This window comes from Monomorium pharaonis, chromosome 9, assembly GCF_013373865.1.
Source record: "Monomorium pharaonis isolate MP-MQ-018 chromosome 9, ASM1337386v2, whole genome shotgun sequence".
NCBI lineage: Eukaryota > Metazoa > Arthropoda > Insecta > Hymenoptera > Formicidae > Monomorium > Monomorium pharaonis.
Window position 1 is genome coordinate 13697907 of NC_050475.1, and position 21384 is coordinate 13719290.

General features: G+C 29.7%; 1 protein-coding gene across 3 annotated transcripts in view; it reads right to left on the bottom strand.

Annotated features, from left to right (window-relative positions):
• LOC105838187 (voltage-dependent calcium channel subunit alpha-2/delta-4) overlaps window positions 1-21384 on the bottom strand; it is a 187842-nt gene that overhangs the window by 135689 nt on the left and 30769 nt on the right. For all 3 annotated transcript variants that reach the window (XM_036292266.1, XM_036292265.1, XM_036292264.1), the window contains exons 7-14: window positions 20852-20988; window positions 18688-18768; window positions 18471-18551; window positions 16471-16545; window positions 12683-12697; window positions 8271-8378; window positions 8108-8179; window positions 2248-2389 (exon numbers count right to left, since the gene is read on the bottom strand). In XM_036292266.1, coding sequence (XP_036148159.1) covers window positions 2248-2389; window positions 8108-8179; window positions 8271-8378; window positions 12683-12697; window positions 16471-16545; window positions 18471-18551; window positions 18688-18768; window positions 20852-20988 — 711 coding nt within the window. The remainder of the gene's footprint in view (window positions 1-2247; window positions 2390-8107; window positions 8180-8270; window positions 8379-12682; window positions 12698-16470; window positions 16546-18470; window positions 18552-18687; window positions 18769-20851; window positions 20989-21384) is intronic.

A 21384-nucleotide genomic window follows, 5' to 3' on the forward strand; every position in this document is an offset into this window, starting at 1 on the left:
GAAGGTAACATTTGCGTTTTAAATATTTTGAAAAAAAGGAATCTTAAACTCTTAATTCTCATTTCTTATTAATTATCATTCTCAATAATTATCAATTTTTATTAATTATTATTATTCTCATTAAATATCATTTGCGTTTTAATTATTTTGACATTTTGTGTATTTTAATAGAAGAAAAGAAATGAGATTAAAGAGAAAGAATTGAGATCGAGAGAGTTTAAAAAAGAAATCCAGAAAGTGAAAGTGTTGAAATTTGATTGAAAATTATCAGGTAACATTACGTATAAATTTTAATTTATTTAAAAATTTAAATTTAATGTTGTATTATTAAGGCATAAGATTTAAAATATTTAATTTTAAAGTTGTTGGATGCTTGTTGTCAGAAGTTGTTGAAATGGTCAGAAAGCGATAGTGAGTTTTATCGAAAGAGATTAGAAAAGGAAAGAGATTAGATGAAAGGAAATTATAATTGAGAGAGATTAAACAAGAAAGCCAGAAAGTTTTGAAATTTTATTGAAAATTAACAGGTAACGTTACATATAATATATTATAATTTTTAATTTATTTAAAGGGGATTAAGTATGGAGGTAAAGTGTGTAAGAGTGATATTAAGAAACATGCAAATATAATATAATAAATAATTTGTGTTTAGAGAGAGAGAGAGAGAGAGAGAGAGAGAGAGAGAGAGAGAGAGAGAGAGAGAGAGGGGGGGGGGGAGTGAGAGAGCGTGAGAGATAAAGAAGAGGATTAAATAAGAAAGTAAAGTGTAAGAGTAATATTGAACAATATGAAAATAATATAATTAATATCATTAATAATATAATTAATAATTTAGAGAGGGGGAGAAGGAGCGTGAGATAGAGAAGGGCATTAAATATGATAAAGTGTGTGAGAGTAATATTACAGAAGAAGAATAAGTGCAATGTTCAATATAAAAATGCTAAGTGGCGCGCGCGAAGCGCGCGCAATGTTGTGTTCTAGTATAATAAAATTTTTAAGTAAGACAGTATTAAAAAAGTCCTATTATTTATAATAGTTATAGGTAAGCGCATAGTTAAATAAAAAAACTTATTTCTATCTATTTGATGTCTAACAATCTTATTTTTTTTGCCACGATACAAGATTTTTTGGCCTCCTATCAAAATATAGCCCACTGAATCCTGGCTGCTAGCGACCGGCTGGCATCACCCCAAAGGTGACCATAGTTATCCAAGAGGCGACCGTAATTACCCAAAATGTCGGTCAATTGCGGTCAATTCAGAGATTTTTTTAATCAATGCAGGCTTAATTATTTATTAGCTTTCTTAACTTTTATGCTTCTACTTTCGAAAAATGATTCATGAAGTATCCGTCAACTATTTCATTTTGGTTTTAAAGACATTTCTTTTTCAGAAAATAAGAAATAATTCTTACTGCAATTCCCCCATTCTCCCCTACATATACACATACTCATACAAAAAAAAAAATATTATTTTATTTTAAAAATCGGCTATTTTCAGGGTCACATGATGTGCAAAATCCGATCATTAACCTCAATGTGGTGCACATTGAGTCATTTTGATGACGGCGGTATGATTGAGTTAAACACAAATAAAATTAATGTGCAATATCATATTGATATTGTTTCATGATATTCAAAAAATACTGTATTTATTCGCTAAAATATCATAAAATGCAATGCAAATTTCAAACTCGTGTATAATCAACAAAAAACATTGTATCAACATGTTATTTTTGCTTAGAAAAGAATGTGTTTTAAAAATCTGTTTTAAAAATAAATATTAACAAGATTTTAACGAGAAACTTGTGAAAAATAATAATAAATTTTTACTTTTTTCAATTAAAAAAGCATGTTTGGTTTTCATGCGATATAAAAATTAAACTTGTTTTCGGATGTATATTAAAGTCTTTCCCCTTCAATTAAAAAAATCCATGTAATTTGGATAATTTTTCGCAAAGTTATGTCAAAGATTATCTAAAAATTTAATCAAAGTTTTTGTTTCGTTTTTTTTGCGTTAGTGTATATATTATTCAATATTTTGTAGATAATTTTGTAGATAATTGTTTTTTAAATATATAAATAGATATATTTTCTGAAGTAACTGTATGTAAAAGTAAATAATATCTACATATTTGTAATTAACACATTTAAAAATTAACGACAGACACGAACAATCCGTAACATGTAGTAAAATCTGGAAAAAAGTTATTTACTAAATATTAAAATAACTGTAATAAAAAACTTACCATTTACGATAGCAAGCTTGATCTCCTGCTCGGCCCGTAATTCAAACATACCGTAACCTTCTGGTAAAGCCAAGCCTAAGGAGAACGGAGTACCCTCGATCGGTTTGTAAAAATAATTATGCCGTCTAATCGTGACCCTTTTCTGAAAATCGATGAAATGTCGCATCATAAAATAGAAATTATATTATTTCAACATAAGAAAAAGTACCAATTCTGTTTCCTAAGAGAGGTATAATTACTCAATTTACTTTTCTTTTTTTAAGTTCTTTCTTTAACAATTACTTTTTTAATAAAGAAAATTTTTTTGATAATAGTCTTAAATATATTCGTCACGAATTTTAGAAAAGTTTATTTTAGTGTGCTCAAAAAACAGAATTTGTAATGTGTCTTTTAATGAATATTAAAATAAAATCAAACTTTTAATTAAATAAAAGTCAGAATAATGAGCAAAATGTCTCATTATAAAAGAAAAATTATATTATCCCTACACACAGAAAAATATCAATTCGCTGAGAGAAGCCGTTACTAAATTTACTGATTTTTTTAATCTTTTGATCAATGAAGTATAATGCCATATGTATAAGGATTCCTGAATTTAGATTAGACTTTGAAATTTTATAGAAACTTTAATTCTGAATAAAAAACTTTCTATAAACGTCTAAAAATGCTTCCTTAAAAAGTTTGCGTCCAAAAACTTCTGAAATCATACTTATTTTACACATTTTCATAAATATTTAGAAAAATAGTTTATAAGTGCTGAAGCAAAAGTAAGGAATTAAATTAAAAAGATTTGAAATCAAAATAATTGTACGTTCACAAGTTTTAAGATAATAAATTTCAAATATACAAAAACATTTTTTTAGCTATCAATGATAAAGCTTCTTAAAAATACTTTTTATTTATACTGTTAATAATAAAACTTACTTTTTAACATTTATCTTGCTTATTAGTCACAATAAAAAATAAAATGTATTGTCGCTACTTGTGCAGAAAGTGGTATTTTTCTTACGTGTCGCTTCACATTCAAGGACCAACATTTCGACGCACAGGTAACAAAAAATATTGTGTGTGACGCATGTGGATTGGCTATATTGTCCACACATGCGAATGAACACACTTACGAGCAATTAGCCAAATCACTGTACTAATTGTAAAGATATTTATTTTCTATATCATATATTTATAACAATTGGTTTATCAGGTCTCTTCCCACAACTAAAATTAGGAGTCGTTTCAAAACCTGTATAACTAAACGGTAATTATAAACATAGAGATATAAGAATAGAGTGCGCGAGTCCTAACTCCCCTCCCTCTATGCTAGTTTGTAAGTGGATGCAATATGCAATAGAAAAATAAGAAGAAAATGCTTCTTATGGACTAAAGAATTTGTAGATGTTGTATAAAGTGTTCCACTGAGTGACGGGGATTGTTAAACGTACAGAAAAAAAAAAGAGAATGCTCTCCTTTATTCGCTCAGCATCTCTTTTTACAAGTTGATACCGTCAGCATCAACGAATGTAATCGGAGATATCTAAGGTCTTATGGTTTAATAATTTCTCGAGGATTACAAGCAATTTATATTTCGTATTTTCAAGACTTAGTGGATATGAAGTATATCTATTCAAGCATCATCAAGTATATAGTGGAAACAGCCGACAATGTCAACTTGTACATTGGTATATGAATACTATGAAGTCGAGTCTTATTTTAAGATTGTCTCAAATAATGTTTTAAGATACTAATACTGTGATTGGGTGATGGCTTCTCAAGACAATATTTAAGATAATTTTAAATATAAAATTCAACTGGCCGTAGAAAAAATGTAACTTCTGCATCTATATTTGGTTCAGCGAGAGACGCCGCTCAAAGCGCGCAAAAGCAGGACAGAGTGGGGAAAGCATAACGCCTTATTCGATGTCGCACATATGGTGCACTCGGGCTATTATTTCATTGCAACACTGTCAATTCATTAAGAGCATGAAAAAATTTCGATATTTTGTCATAATTTTAAACCGAAATTATAATATAAGGTACCCAATATGGCTATGTACCCAATTTAGCTCACCCCCATTTTCGAATAGTTACACAATGAATTTTACAAATAACACTAATATATCGCTCAGAAACTCGATACGATGTACTTGTGCCGGGACTGTCCCGATTGCGCACATAAGCGATTGGACACAGTATTTCCCGATTGGACACAGTGGCGATTGGACACTGACTCGATTGGACACAGACCCGATTGGACATGGACCCAATTGGACACAGATCCGATTGGACACAGACCCGATTAGACAAGGACCCGATTGCATACGGATCCGATTGCACACCGACCCGATTGCACACGGACCCGATTGCACACGGACCCGATTGGACACGGACCCAATTGCGCACCGATCTGTTTGTACACGGATCCGATTGCACACGATACGATTCCGCATTACAGATAATACATGGGTTAGCGACTTGGACAAGGTGGGTGTGGGAGGGGGGCGAAACCCCCTCTTGCACCCCCGGTGCGCGCGCGTGTGTGTGTGTGTGTGTGTGCATAAAGCATTTTTTGCACTACATGGGTTTGTGACTATAAAATATATATAAGAAAGAAAAATATTATAATAAATATTTTGTACGTATTTTTATGTCTGAGTTTGCCAAATACAAAAAAATATAATAAACATTTAAGAAATTATTAAAAATAAATATTTATGATATTATAATCCAAAAATATAAAAAATATTTCGAGTTTATATATCATAAATATTTTTCAGTATATTTTAAAAATATATTTTATATATTGTTAATAATAATTTTTGTATTATTTCTAAATAATTTATAAAAAACGATTATATAACGTTTAAAAAATGTTTTTTAAAAATAAATTCGTAAAATATTTATAAAAATTTATGCTAAATTTTCTGTGCTATCTAGGTTGTTTTTACATTATTCTGCGGAATCGTATCCTGTGCTATCGGGTCTGTGTGCAAACGGGTCGGTGCGCAATCGGGTCGATGTGCAATCGGATCCGTATACAATCGAGTCCGTGTCCAATCGAGTCCGTGTCCAATCGGGAAATACTACTGTATCCAATTTCTTATGTGCGCAATCGGGCCTCACTCACTTGTGCCAGTTAACCCTTTCAAGGGTGATGGGAAATATATCCACAATTCATATTAATGTAGCTCTTCATTAATGCTTTTCGACACTGTATTTATTTTTCATTGCAGTTTCCCTGTAATTTTTTATTAAAACATCTTATTTATAATTAAAGGAAGAAAGTTCTTTGTATTGTGAAATTATTATAGCGAAGGACACTACTAAAAACACAATATATCTTATTACAAGAAAGTTAAGATTTTGTTTTTTTTATTTAATGTTAATTTTTTGATTAGTATTTCTTGTCTTTCTTTAGTTAGTTGAAGCCTTTTGACAGGTAAAAGTTAAGATAATCCCCCTTTTAGTAATTTTAATAAACACAATTTCATTATTTAATGAATAATTGTATGTATAATTTATTCCATAAGCATGTAATAAATGTTTAATTGAACACGTTGATTTTGTTATTTCGCATTTTTTCAAAAATATTTACGAAAAAAAGGAAAATACATAGTTGGGCCACATTGGGTGTATACACTGAGCAACAAAATTAACGCAACAAAAATTTTTACCAAAATTTCACTCAACTTCAAATAATCGTAACTTCGCGAAAACTTATCGTATTGGAAAGTTCTTTTTTTCATTTTAAAGCTTGAAGTCTCTACTTTAAAGAGCGTTTATTAGATTTTGATCCTCTCCTTTTCCCTTTTCGGCATCTCTTTAAAAGTAAGAATGTATTTTGTATTTAAAAATTTTCATACTTTGACACGCTCCACGGGGTACAGTGAATTTTTCTGGTAGACTTTATAAAAATTATCGTAAAATATAAACTTTTCCCTACAAATTGAAAAAAAATTGAAGTCTGTACGATTTTTTTGGCGAAGTTATTAAAATAAAAAAAAAAAGTTATTTTGATTTTCGCACCGCTCGACAATTTAAAATAGCAATCTCTTACCCTGCGTTGTTACATTAAATATCAATTAAAGTAAGAGAACTAAAAGAAATGGCATTTCCCGTTACAGGACGGGAAGATCAATTAATAAAAGTACGATTAATTCAAATCCACATAACCGTGCTGCACCTCCAACTCTCTCTGTTTCCGCTCGGCAGAGTATAGTAACATAAAGAAATACGAAAAATAATAATTCTCGCGATCCTAACCCCGACGGACGTAACACAATTATAAATAAAGACTTTCTTTAAAAAACTCTACTATTGATAAAACTCTACTATCAAAAAAATGTTTTCATAGAGTAAAACTGGTTAATTCAAAACATATTACAATCATTTTGAAAGCTAATGAGGAATTTGGGCACTAACTTCTTAAAAAAGCATTTTTTGATCTACGTTTATAGGAAATTTTTTGTTCAAAATTACATTTCCTAAAAAATCTTAAAATCTCAATACGTAAGTCAATACGTAAGAAAACACTCTATAATGTAACGGTTTTTTAAATTAAAAATGTTATTTCTATTTTATATCTAATAAGATTTTAAATCGCTAAATCCAAATCTAAAATGAAAATTTCAAAACAATTTTAAACGATTCACACAATTGAGTTAATAAGGCCATTTAAAGGAATGCTGGAGTCGTCTGTTTTATCAATTGAAGTAGCTAAATATTTTCGAATATGCTTGGTTCTTAATTGATTTTATAGAATTGTAAATCCTTCTCCAGAATTAAAGTGTAGACAATAACAAACGGTGGTTAACTACAATTATGTGAAAAACGAAAAAAGTTAGAAAATTGTACTTTTGTGCAGTCGTCTCGTAACTTTCATCTAAGTTTTAAAAACTCTACACATACAAAACAATTGTTATGCACCGTTGTCATTACAGGAAAGAATAATAATGTCCTTTCAGAAATAAGCTAGAAGCTTTGGTATAAGAGAATAATGTATCTGAAAATTTCATGTATGTGTGAGTGTGGATCGGAAGAAGTTGATAAGTACAGTAATATAAAAAAAATTTTTTTCGTTCTCGATATAAAATCCAATTCTTAGATTAATATTAATATGTGTACTTTAATTCTAGGAAAAAATTTCCAAATCTATAAACGAAATATATACGAAATTTCATTAATAATGTGCACGAATGACTTTACATTATCGACTCCGATCAAATTTGAGAGGCAGTCCAGCAAACTTAAAAGATAAATTTTAGTTCTGTATAAGATTCTGTATCGGATACTATAATAACAATTTTTCCTAACATGATTGAAATTTGATATTTAAAGGAGTTTTGAAATCGCTGCTTTCAAATCCAAAGAAAGAATTTATAAATTTTTAAAATATAAAATGGCGAACCAAAGCTGTAAGAAGTAAATTGTAATAATTTTTTGTATTTTCTTTTTAATATTTTTTCTTGTGACAATACTATGAATTTGCAAGTCAATTTTTCTATATTTATAATTAATAAAATTCGAAAATTTTTGATTAAAAATATTATTATTGAATATATTAAAAAATATGTATATAAAGGAAAATACTTTAGTAAACAACTTACTGATTTTTTGCAAACCTATACACATAAAGTTGCAAACAAATGTACATATAAATGTGTAAATTCTCAATTTTTTTTCATGAATATTGTAAAATTTCATGGCTTACATTAAAAATTGCACAACTATTATTTATTTAGATTTCAAAAATATGAATTTTTACGTTGATTTACATAATTCAAATAATTTAATATACTATGTATTTTTGTATATGTATGGCATATGATCACATTATCTTAGTTTCTTTTTTATAATAATTTCTTACCATATCGTCATAATGTATTTTGATTGTGAAATCCGTTTCTCCTTCCTTTTGATCAATCATGTCGCGTCTCAGCTAAAGAAAATAATATTATTAACTAGTATTGTTATTTTATATAATGTTAGAAATTGTAAAAATGATAAAACAATGAAAGTATTATACTTACATCAAGTAAAAGTGAATTGTTCGGGGCAGCCAAAGGGCCGTCGTATTCTGCGAGTTCAACTTCCGATAAATCTACACTTATGTATGAAGGTTTCAATGTTTCATCGTACTGAAAAAAATATTTTTTTTAATTTTTACAAATAAAGCAGAATTTCTGTGCGTGTTTTTATTAGGATTATTATATATAATAAAAATTATTTAAAAATATTTATAGTTTATAATTAATGTTTAGAACATGTATTATATCGAGGAAAATTTAATGTAAATTTTGTTCAATATAAAAATGAGAGTAATATAGGTGTGTGCACGTGCGTGCGCGCGTGTGTAAAAGATTTGCTAACACATTGCGTTCATTTTGCTTTAAGAAAAATATGTAACAAGCCTTATGCTATAAGAAATTGATTAATTGGGCTGCGTTCGCTTGGCACTCATAGCGCTTATAGGGTCGCATTCATTTGGCCGACAATAATTTGATCAACAGTGCACTTAACCGATACCATTTGACCAACAGCCCAGATAACATTATGACGTCTTAAAGACGTCTTAAAATTTCTAAGACGTCTTACAAAATTGTCAGAAAGACCCGATTTTCGGCACTCTAAAGACGTATTTAAACACATCCTAAAGACATCTTAAACCTCCCTGGCGGAAAAATTTATACAAAATTCTAAAAAACTACCAAAATTTACAAAAGTGTTCCAATTCTAACATTTTTCTGTAGTTTTTACAGAAAAATGCTAGAATTGGAACACTTTTGTAAATTTTTGTAGTTTTTTAGAATTTCGTAGAAAATTTTTCCGCCAGGGCTATCTAAAAGACATACTAAGGACAAATCTAAAATTTATATGAGACATCTAAAAAATGTCTTTTATACGTCTAGAAGACCCTTTCTAGATTTCTTTTTAGACCTTTATAAAAGTTTTATACATTCACGCGGAAGCCCACAGAACTTTCTCCACGAAGACCCGTGGAATTATCTCCATCAGGATTCAAAAAATCTGTTACGTTTGGGCTCTGAGAGAATTGAGAGCTCACTACGATTGCTATCGTAAGTTGATCTATCACCATGAGTGACCTTATATGCTCTCAAGATGTAAATTACATCACGAGAAAGACAACATCATGTCGTCGCCTATAGCGGCGGTTACGCAAATTACATCGCGGCTGTTGCGGTTGCGTCTTTAGGACGTCTTCTAACAATGTCTGAAAGACGTCTTAAAAAACAGTCTTTATGTCGTCTTCAGGACGTCTTTTAACATGTCTGAAAGACGACTTAAAAATTCGTCTTTAAGACGTCTTTAAGACATCTACTAAAATTTAAAGACGTCAGAAGAAAGACGTCTTTAAAATCATTGAGACGTCTTATAGTAATGTTTTAAAGACGTCATGGAAAAAAACGTCTTTTAGACGTCTTCACATGTATGTTGTTTGGGAGTACACTTGGCCGACAATATCACTTATCGGCAGTTACATGATCGACAAGTACACTTAACCAACACCGTCATCAACAAAATCTGAAATCTGATATTTTTGCGGTGCAAATTATGCCAAGTTATGTGTACAAGTAGCGACTGATTCGGCTGATGGCGAAGGGTACTTTACTCTTGAGATGTACAGAGGGCGAGGGTAGTTTCCGAACGAACGGCGAAAGTACAAAATCTGAAACTTGATATTTTTGCGGTGCAAATTATGCCAAGTTATGTATACAAGTACCGATTGATTCGACTCATGGGGAAGAGTACTTCATTTTTGTGCTTAAAATGACTGAATTCATTTTGTGGTTGTTCAGCTCAGAATAAATTAATATATTCAGTTTTTTTGAATGATGCAAATTAGTGCAAATTCAGCTCTTTAATTTTCTGTATTCGTTTTTCTTTCTTTCTTTTTTTTTCTTATGGTCCTGCTAGCTGAATATTAAGCTAGCAGCACCACGACTTATTTCAATACGGCATGGAGTACAAAATTTTTATTAGTGGTGCAAATTAGTGCAGAATAAGTGCTAAATAATCCAATAGATCAGATTTGATTTTGCTAATTTGGTCCTGCTAGCTTAATAGAGCTCATTTGACCGGCAATTCACTTAACCGACATCACTTGGCTGACATTTCGACTTTCCACGCGATACGAGTTCCACCCGTCAAGGGGGAAAGGAGTGCGGAGGGGCAAGTGTAATGTCGGCCAAATGGTGTCGGTCAAGTGAACTGTCGATCAAATGACCGTATCGATAAGTGTACTTGTCGAGCATGTAATTGTCGATTGAGTGATACTGTCAAGTGTACTGTCGGTCAAGTGTACTATCGGCCAAATAGTGTCAGTCAAGTAAACTCTCGGTCTAATGATTGTCGGTGAAGTGTACTGAACCCGCGCTTATAAATATGATTTAACATCCCTGTTTAATAAACAAGGATGAAATGACATTCACAGCTTTATGAACGCCAAAGCGAATACAGCCATAGGCCGGTATTTGTAGTCAAATCTTATTTTAAGATTGTCTCCAGCAATGTCTTAAGATGCTAATACGGCTCTGTGATTGGTTGATGGCATCTTAAGACAATACTTAAAATGATCTTAAATATAAGACCCGACTGTCAATACCGACCGTAGTCAATTATTCTTTTTCACATCTAATTAATCGATGAATTTCTTGATTTAAGGTTTATTACATTTATAGATTAGACCTTTAGATATACAAAATTTACGCATATATGTACATAAAAATAAAAATAGATTGAAGACATTATAAATATCGACAGTAATAAATCATAGTTTTGATTGCTTGATGTAAACATATATAATCGTCTTTTGTTCACTTTCTATATGTCACGTGACTAAAAATAACGAATCTTTATTTTCGATCACGTGACATCTTTGACACTGAAAATGAGCGTCAAGCGCATAGAGCTTATACTAATGGAGGGGCCTTGGTGTGTGACACGCGCGGGGAGAATCGACAGAGAAGTGGATATATTCTGTCTTTTTTCCTGTGGGAACAGGTCCGTAACTATGCAATCTGAGGCCCGATTCTCGAATTTGTACGAAAAAAAATTGCTTACAAAGATAACACTGTGCATTCATCAAGTGGTACATAATTTAAGATCTAAAAGATGCATGCCAATAAATGCACAGTATTATATTCGTATGTAAAAATTTTTTGTAGAAATTGTAAAAAAGTTTCTTCGATTTATTCATTAAAACTTTTTTATATAATTAAAGAGAAATCTATAATAATAATTAAACACAAAAAGGTAAAAATAAGACATGTAGATATGCAAAATAAAAAATCGTTAAAACATTATTGTAATACAAAACATTACGTGCTAGGCCTATTCTATTAGAGGTAACACATGTACTTAAACCTATATTCGCAGTTGTAATTTTATTTATTTTTCTTTGCCAATTTCATGAATCTTACTTTATAAACATAAATTTGCACTTAAACTTTACAAATAATTAAAGAAATACAAGTATACATGTAAATAATAAAAGTGGTAAAATAAGATAAACTACATAATATTTATATAAAAAATATTTAAAAATTGTTTGTAATTTTCAAAAATATTGAAGTAAATATTTAAGAAATATAAATTAAAACTAAAGAAAGGTTCTAAAACTTTAGAAAGGTTAAATTAAATAACACGTTTTATTAAATGTTTAAATAATTTATGTAATGTTTATTCATTATTAAACAATATAAGTTTTTGTCATTTTTTCCTTATTCATTTTTTAGAGATTTTGTCCTCTAAACAAACAATTGATGAACAAAATTTTGCACAACAAATTATGATATGTTATAAATATGTACAAAATTTTGGCCAAAAAATCACTATTTTTATGAAAAAACGCCGGTTCTCTAAATGTTAATATCCATACTTACAGATGAAACAATATGTCACTCTTTTTTTCATAACGTCTTTTACAAATATAGCAAGTTATTGCCATTATAAATAGTGACACGTCAAATTAATTTTAGTTATTTTTGTTTGATATCGGCCTGTAAACGGCCTAAGTAGGCTCGTACCGCTCGTATGTGCGCTTCTTTCCTTCTATAAAACGGAGTGGTGGGGATGTCCAACATGAAAAGGGACAGAATATATGAGAATATATTCATATCTCTGTTGATTCTCCCCGCGCGGACTCTTACTGTCGACATATAGCAATGGCCTCTCCAATAGTATAAGCTCTATGGTCAAGCGTCAGCGTGAAAAGGCACTTTGTCAATTTCACCAAACACGATTAAACGAACCGACGTCAGAATTATCAAGGCGGCCAATATAACCTCCTCTTGTCAGCCTTTTGATGTCAAATTCACATCTGTTGACCGCCCTGATAACTCTGATCGTCGGTTCATCTACTCGTGATTGCTGCAATTGATCCTAACGGTAGAGCACAGACATGCCACTAACTTCTACTTACTTCTGTATTTCCAGGCTGCATAAAACATTCATGTAGTATTATAATATGTGTAAAAAAGAGAGGGAGGTGAAAAAAAGAAACCAGTAAAAAATGAATAAGTATAAAATTAACATAAAATTAAAATTAATACATTCTACTTAACAATTATGGTTTCATATATAAGTAAAAGACATATTCTTGCATATACATATATATGAAATAATGATAACATTAGTTTTTAGTCCAAAATTTTGAACCGGACAATGTGTTTGTTAGATAGATTTTTTAATACTGAAAAGACTCTTTCTACTCCATTAATCTCCATTCATCTATGACCTCCAATATATCTCGTTGTCTGATAAACTCACTTTCAACGAGGTAAAGCGCAATCCAGTAAATAAAATCATGACAGAAACACAATCAATGTTAAAGCGACAAAAGATGGAAGCTACAAAAATTAATTACGGAGTCAGAATACTCTCGGTTAAAACCAAAAAATGCAGTATTATCCTTAGCATATGGACTTCCAAAGATACACAAACAAAATACTCCACTAAAGATTATTGTGTCTTCTATTAGAAGCCCATTGCATAATTTAGCGAATTTTTTACATAAAATAGTCTCCAACAGTTTACCAATAAACCTCAGCGAAACAAAAAATAGCTTTTTTCTAACAGAAAAAATCTCTAACATATTCGTTCCAGATGAATATATGTTAGTTTCTCTTGATGTGGTTTCACTGTTCACGAACGTGCCGATTGATATATTTAGCAATCAAGAGCCTTGAGATTAGATGGTGCAACATAAGGAACAACATTAGTCTACCGATTAATGAATTTTTTGAAGCCATTAAGGGGATGCTGGAATCGTCTGTTTTACCGATTGAATTTTATTATTTTTAATTAGGCCTTTACTGCGTTTATAGAATTAAAAATCTTTCTCTAGAATTAAAGTATAGACAATAACAAATACCTGTGCCTGCCTACAATTTCATGTAAAAAACGAAAAAAAGTTAAAAAATTATACTTTTGTGCAGTCGTCTCGTGTCTTTCATCTGTAATACATAAGTTTTAAAGACTCTGTACGTACAAATAACTAGTACGCACTAATCTTATTACATGAAAAAATAATAAAATGCTTGCAGAAATGAGCTAGAAGCTTTGGTATAAGAAAAAAACCTCAGGGAAAATTTTGTATATATGTGTGAGTGAGGAATCGATCCGAGGCGGTCTGAAGATAGAAACAGAGCACTAGTTTAATTCACAGATTAATATTAATATATGTATTTTAATTCTGGAAAAGAATTTCTAAATCTATAAAAGAAATATATACGAAATTTCATTAATGATGTGCACGAATGACTCTACATTATCGACCTCGATCAAGTTTCAGAGACAGTCCAGCATCCCCTTAACTTAGTGCTTAATTCAACTTATTTTAAATCCAACGATAAAATATACAAACAGACTTTCGGGGCTCCTATGGAGTCATCGTTATCCCCGATAATAGCAGATCTGGTGATGCAGGACCTTGAAAAAAGCTGCTTGGAAAAATTAACTTTCATTCCGTCGTTTTATTTTAGATGTGTAGACGACATTGCCTTGACTGCACCATATATAGAAATAAATCTAGTGGATATTTTCAATAACTAGCACCCTCGATTAAAATTTACATTCGAGAGGAGGGGGGCAAAAAGCTGGATTTTTTGGACATCAAAATCATAAAATTGAACAATAGACTCATCTCGGAAACCCACTTTCTCAAGTAAATATCTAAACTTTTTCACACCATCCTTTTTGTCAGAAGAAAGAGGTAATGTTAGGATTAATTGATAGAGTCATGATATTGTCGCATCCTTCTTTCCAAAAAACGAATTTTAAATTGATTATCAATATTTTATTAGATAATGGATATCCACTAGAACTGATAATTTAAAATCATTAGAGAAAGAGTATCACAGAATACACATAAATTCAATTCTGCGATAACTAATAATACAACATCAAATGACATAACAGCCAAGGATAAAAATATCTATTTTACGATCTTATATGTTCCGAAAATATTAGAAAGAGTTGGTAGAAGCATCAAGTGGATACCGGAAGTCCGAGCAACTTACACGAGCCAAAATAAGTTGAACAAATACATTAAAGCCCAAAAAGACACGACACCACCTTTGCTACAATCTAATGTGATGTATAAAATTGATTGCAATGAATGTGATGCCTCGTACCTGAGGCAAACAAGCAGATTATTGAGAACAAGAATAGCGGAGCATAACAACCACATTAGGAGAAACATTACCCAGAATTCGGTAATCACAGACCACAGGAATAATTATATGCATAATTTTGATTGGAAACATGTAAGAATTTTGGACGAAGAGAAAAGTTTAAACAAGAGACTAATTTCTAAAATGATACACATTAAAAAACAAAACAATGGCCTTAATTTACAACATGATATGGAATTACTTAACACCATATATGGTGATTTGATTTTTTAAAACACAGTGTAGCTTCCACCTTTACTAATGTCATTGTATATGTATATTACCATTACAATCTCGAGCGAGCGTTATTGATTGTTTGACTTTTGCGAAGATCGAGTCATAACGGTTACCACTAGCCGACACAATGTCTGTATCTCATTACTCTGCATGTAAGTTTTAATTTAATCACGTCCAATAATTAATTTGTCAGGATTTAACCATATAAAATATATTTTGACCATTGTTTCGTTGTCATAGCTCGGAAATAATTCTATCGTAATTTGACTACAAAGATTATCCTATATTATCCATATCTCTACACCGTCAAAAAATTATGCAATAATTTTTTTTAAAGCAATTTAATATATCTTCAGAATTACCATGTTTCTGTGAATTAATAAAAGAGCTATTTGAACGATTTTTTATTATTATGTTGTGTTAAAATAAATTTTAAAATTTCGGGAGGTTTAAATCCTTCAATTTTTTCCTCTCTGGTTAAGCTCATGCTTGTAAGCATTATCTCATAAACTGATTATCAATTTAATATTGTGATGTTATTATTCTCATTCAATGTAGTAGAACTGTGTGTTTCAAGATTGAAAATTTATTTGATCGAAAGTTTGACGACTATGAAGATGTATAAAATCACACAAAAAATATGAACACTATAACATTACATTGCATGTAAGTTTTAACTCACGTTCAGTATTCAATCTGTCAACATTCAATTATGTAAAATACAATCTGACTATTATTTGGTTGCCATAGCAACTTAGGAATAACTCTATCTCAAATAGACTACAATGAATCTCTTTTATCATTGATAACTCCACACCGGCAAAATGACGGGAATTTAATCAGGGACAACTGTAAAACTTTAGCATTGAAGAGGACTCAAATCGAGAGTCGAAACGTCTGCGCTTCGTACGATTATTTTATTGTATTAATTGCGTCCGCGTTGCAACACGTCCAAACATAGATTTACAATAAACAGAAATATATTTGCACACGAACAACTTGTGCAGGCTCTTATTGGCTTATATTCTTTTGGTTTTATTGAAACACTAGAGCCTATTTAATATTATTTTTATTTTAGTAACACAATTATATTATATATTATATATTTAATATTTTTTATTTCTGTATAGACTTTTCTATTTTAAGCCTCTAATTTTGTCAAACTTAAAGATTATTTTTAAAATGTATTCATCTTATGCTTATGTATGTTAGGATACAAGAAGTATATTAGCAATGAAATTACGTTCACAAATAACAGAAGTTATTTGATTAGTTATTTATTGATAGAATATATACTCACGAGAAGCCGCAGATCAGGATGATACAGAACTCTACCATTATTGTCAACAATAAATGAATATCCATTAACTCCTAACTGTAATGTAAAAAACGTTATTAATACACATATTATGACACTATAATCAACAAGCAAATGTGTAAACAAAAGTCGGTTGTACTAATTTTGTCGAAGATAAATTAATTTTTATTAAACAATAAATCTTAAAAAAAGGACTGATTGGAGTTAGAATTCTCTTTTTCCTTTTTATGATTATTTTATTAAATTGAGAGTCCTATTTTCCTTTATTTAATCCTTATTAAGTAAATTTTATTTCTCCGACTTTGCATTTTTGTAAAATATTTTTTACTTAATTCATTTAGTTTCTCTCTTTTTTCTTTATTCAAAAAATTAATATAAAATTTTATAAAATTAAAAAAAAGAAGTTGTATTCTCTCTCTTATTATTAGAAAGAGCCGAATGTTACTATAGTCAAGCTATTAGTACAACCAGATATTAAACAAAGATTAAAGGGCTTTCCTAATGTAACATGTTGAAAAAATCAATGTTTAAAAAATTTATTTTAAGATAAATTAGAACCGGTAGAATATAGCTGACTAGTGGTAAGACATTTTCCTAATTTATTTATAATTATTTATATTCATATATAAAACTTTAAACGCGTTTTACTCAAAACAATATTTTTCTAACTGGTTGCTATGATATCTCAAGAACTAGATCCTTACGGAAAAAACACTCTAATTTTGAGAGTTTACACTCAAAATTGAGTGTTAATACTCGATTTTGGGAGTTTACTCCCAAATTTAGATGTATACGCTCAAATCTTGAGTATTTACACTAAAGATTGAGTGTTTATACTCGAACATTGAGTGTGTACACCCAATGATTGAGTGTTCATATTAAAGTTTGGATTTAAATATTGAATATTTGAAAGTATACTCTCAACATTTGGATATGACACTCAATAAATGAGTATACTTCCAATATAAAGTGTGAACACTGAAACGTACACTCAACATCTATCGGTTGAAGGTATACACTTAATATTGAGTGTGCACTCTCAAACATTGGATTAGAAAATGTTAAATAAAAACAAAAGCAAGAAAAGCAAGTTCAACCGAGATTAAAATTAATCTGCATTGGTAGAAATGGACACAAAACGAATATCTAAAATAAACATTCAACTATAGAGTGTTCAGCTGGCTTTGAGTATTAATTTGAGTATTACTTTCAACTTGGATGTTTGCCATCTAATTGAGTGTTAATTTCAGTGTTATTCTTAAATTTAGGATTAACATTGAAATTAACACTCAATTAGATGTGAACATTCAAGTTGAGAGTAATAACACTCTAATTAAAAATAAATTAAAGAGCGAACACTCAAGTTGAGTGTTTACACTAAATTGAGTGTTTACCCCTTGTCCCAAATTATACTCAACTTGAGTATTTTTTTAAGTGTTATTTTTAGTGTTTTTTTCATAAGGGGAGTGGACCGATTTTAATGAAATTTTACCAAATTTTTGCCAACACATGTCATTCCCGTATGAATTAGAACCAAGTAAATAGCTGCATAAATCTTTTTTTGATAAAAAGACCTTTTGTTAATAATAAATCGACTCATTTTTTAAAGACGCCATTTTGTTATTTTGTTATATTTTTCAATTTTTTTTAGTTCGGATGATATCCACAAGTAGAAGTATAGATTAAGAATTTATTTACATTTTTTGTTTTAATAGATTGTGACAGGACTTATGATGTCAGCTATCAAACAACGTTTTTATTGCATGGGTTGAGAAAGCGTTGCACCAACGCCACAGAATTTATTATAAAATATTTTTACATTAAATATTTTTAAATTCTAAAATAGTCTTCAAACATTGTTTAATAAATGCTAAAACTTTTATTTTGGTACGTTGTATAGTTTTCTTATAAAAAATTCCCCAAAAACTTGTTTTTTCACTTCTTACACTAGGAAGGTCCCTTAAAGAAACATCAGTTTGTACCTTGTAAGGCGGCACGAGTTTCTGAATCTCCTCAACAGGTACATCAGTACCGACAATACCCAATAAATTAGCCGTTTTCACCTTGAAAAACGACAATACATATGGTGAAGTACAATTTATTTGCATTTATTACTTCACGTACATTTGACATTAAAGTTACGCTCGTTCAATATTAAAGCACTTTAATGCCACTCTACTTTTTAAAACAAATAATTACCGTGTAATTCCGGCGATCTAAAATCGGAGCTGTCACAGACGTCATCAGCTGGCCCCGATTTTCTCTACCGTAGCTACTACTCTGAAGATCAATTGTTATTAATGTAAAATCAGTTGCAAAATATTATACATTAGTGATAACGGAGAAATACTGATATTTATAAAAATTATCACGCAAAACACAAATCAAGGAGGTTCTTCAATTTTAAAAAAGTAGAAAAGTTAAGTGACTTTTTATTCATTTAGATTTTTTAATACAAGAGCTTTTTCGCATTATTATCTTCAAAATTATAAATAATGAACAAAATTTAGGTGATACAAATGATAACTTTTGATATTAAAAAATATTTTTTTATGTAAAACAGAAAAGATACGCAAAGAAAAAATGAAAACAGTTTTCTTATACAAATCAAACCCAAACTTTCGATTGAATCTAGTTAGAACTCAATCAGTTCAACCGCATTGAGATCTAATAATCTCGTGTGTTTGCAAGTCGCATACTTGCGTAAAAATACAAGTACGGTCTCGCGCTGCGCGTTTACTTGAGACGAGATACTAGTGTGTCTCTTGATGAAAAAAAATTATTTATAATAATAATTAAAGTGTAGAAACAAGCAGTATTGCCATATTTTAGTATAATTTTACATTTAAAGAAATCTGTTTAATTTACGAACAATTTATACAATTCATACACAAAAATAATGTAAAATTTAATTTTTTTAAAATATTTTTGAACTCCATTTCTTATAGATATAGATTTTTAATTTCTTATATTTCATTTGCGATTAAAGCAAGTTTTTCTTTAAAGTTTAAAAAGTTTTATAAAAAATTTGAAAAAATTCAATACTTACATTGAAAAAAAGTAATATATCTAATAATATAAATAGTACATCAAATCGACATCAAAATGATGATTTTGACGTCAAATCGATGTCGATTCGATGTACTATTTCTAACTAGGCCCAGCGAGAAACGATAATGAATTCGACATCAATTCGACTTCGAATCGACATTGAAATGATGATTCATACGTGGCCATTTCGAACGCTCCCGCGGATCACTAAGCACAGGACCGTTTCGACGGAATCTCTGAAAGAGTTCTATCAAAATGATCTGCGTGATTGGTGATCCGCTCGTTCCGCTTCCGCGTAATCTACTCCATGGTACTCCACCCTTACATTATTAATTATATAAACATTGCAACACAGAACATATGACAAACACATGATTAGTAGATGGTAATATATGCGTATACAACAGATGAATATAATTAAATGTACGAGTAAAATATAAAAATTTAATAATTTATATGATAACATATAATTCGTATTATAAACACATGAAAAATATTTTAATTTATGTCTGTAAAATTATTAAATATTTAGATTTTATACATTAAACAATTAATATTTTAAGAATATTTATAAAATTATGTTATAATGTTTAATAACATTTAAAACACATATATAATTTATGTTTTCAAAATATTTTAATAATATTAAGACAGCAATATTATTGTGTAATATTTTAGAAATGTTTATAAAACATTAAGTTATAATGTTAAGAAAATTTTTCTAAAATTAACATTTCAAAAATGTTGATCAATGCTTCTTGTTTACTAGATTGTACTTACATTAACAGTAAATATTATTGTATTGAGTATTATATATGTATAGTTAACGGCCCGCAACTACATGTGTTACTGAATATATTACTTTTTTTCTGTGTATGTGTTAATCATAAATTTATCCTTAAAATTTTACCGAGTTTTTCTATTATATGTGAAAATTGAAGAACTTTCTTAATTCTTAAAAGACTGGCTGGGTCATTTTTGATTCCGTGCTCTATTATATAATCAAAAAGTTCCTCCGCATATAAATATAGTACATAAAATAAATATAAAACAACATACATAAAACAACAATAAAAAATACAGCAGTTTTCGAATTTGATTTTTTACATCCTTGCGATACAACAGGGATGTACCAACAATTTTCAAAAACTAGCAAATACTCATCAAGTTTCGAATAACCCAGTCATCAACCAAATATAACAATTAACATAATAATTAATTCAGCATAATTTTAATATTATTTATATAATGCTATTAACTATATTACTTGTAATAATAATTTATTTGTAACAACATGAATTAGATTGCTTACTTTTCCACCTACGTAAGCAGGACACCAATGAAGAGGATGATCATGCTGATAGAGCACCATAGGCCTTGCTAAAACCTTCACGTACTCGAAAACTTTATTATGGATCTCGTCTGCGTTCGTTATTCTCGCGTAAAATCCTACGAAATTGACATCACCGTAAAAAAATGCAAGTTTTTTTTTATTTCTTAAAAGTCAACAAGAGAGACTATGGAGATATTTCGGCGACAGAGACGATTTCTTATTCTAAAAAATTATGGCTAAAATATTGCAAAAACAGGATTTTTATACTTTTTGCTTGCCTTGTGTAATTATAATAATTATAATTAAGAAAATTACCTGCATATTTTTCTAAATAATGATTTTAGAAAAAACAATAAAAATTTATTTGAATATCTTATTTGATCGACTTGCACTATATAAAGTCCTAAATAATAAGAGAGACGTAACCGATGTAACAGTTGATTAGCTGGTGCCATTTTGTCTACAAACAGTGTAGGGATCTATTTTAACGTTTTCTGTTCTGAATAAAATAT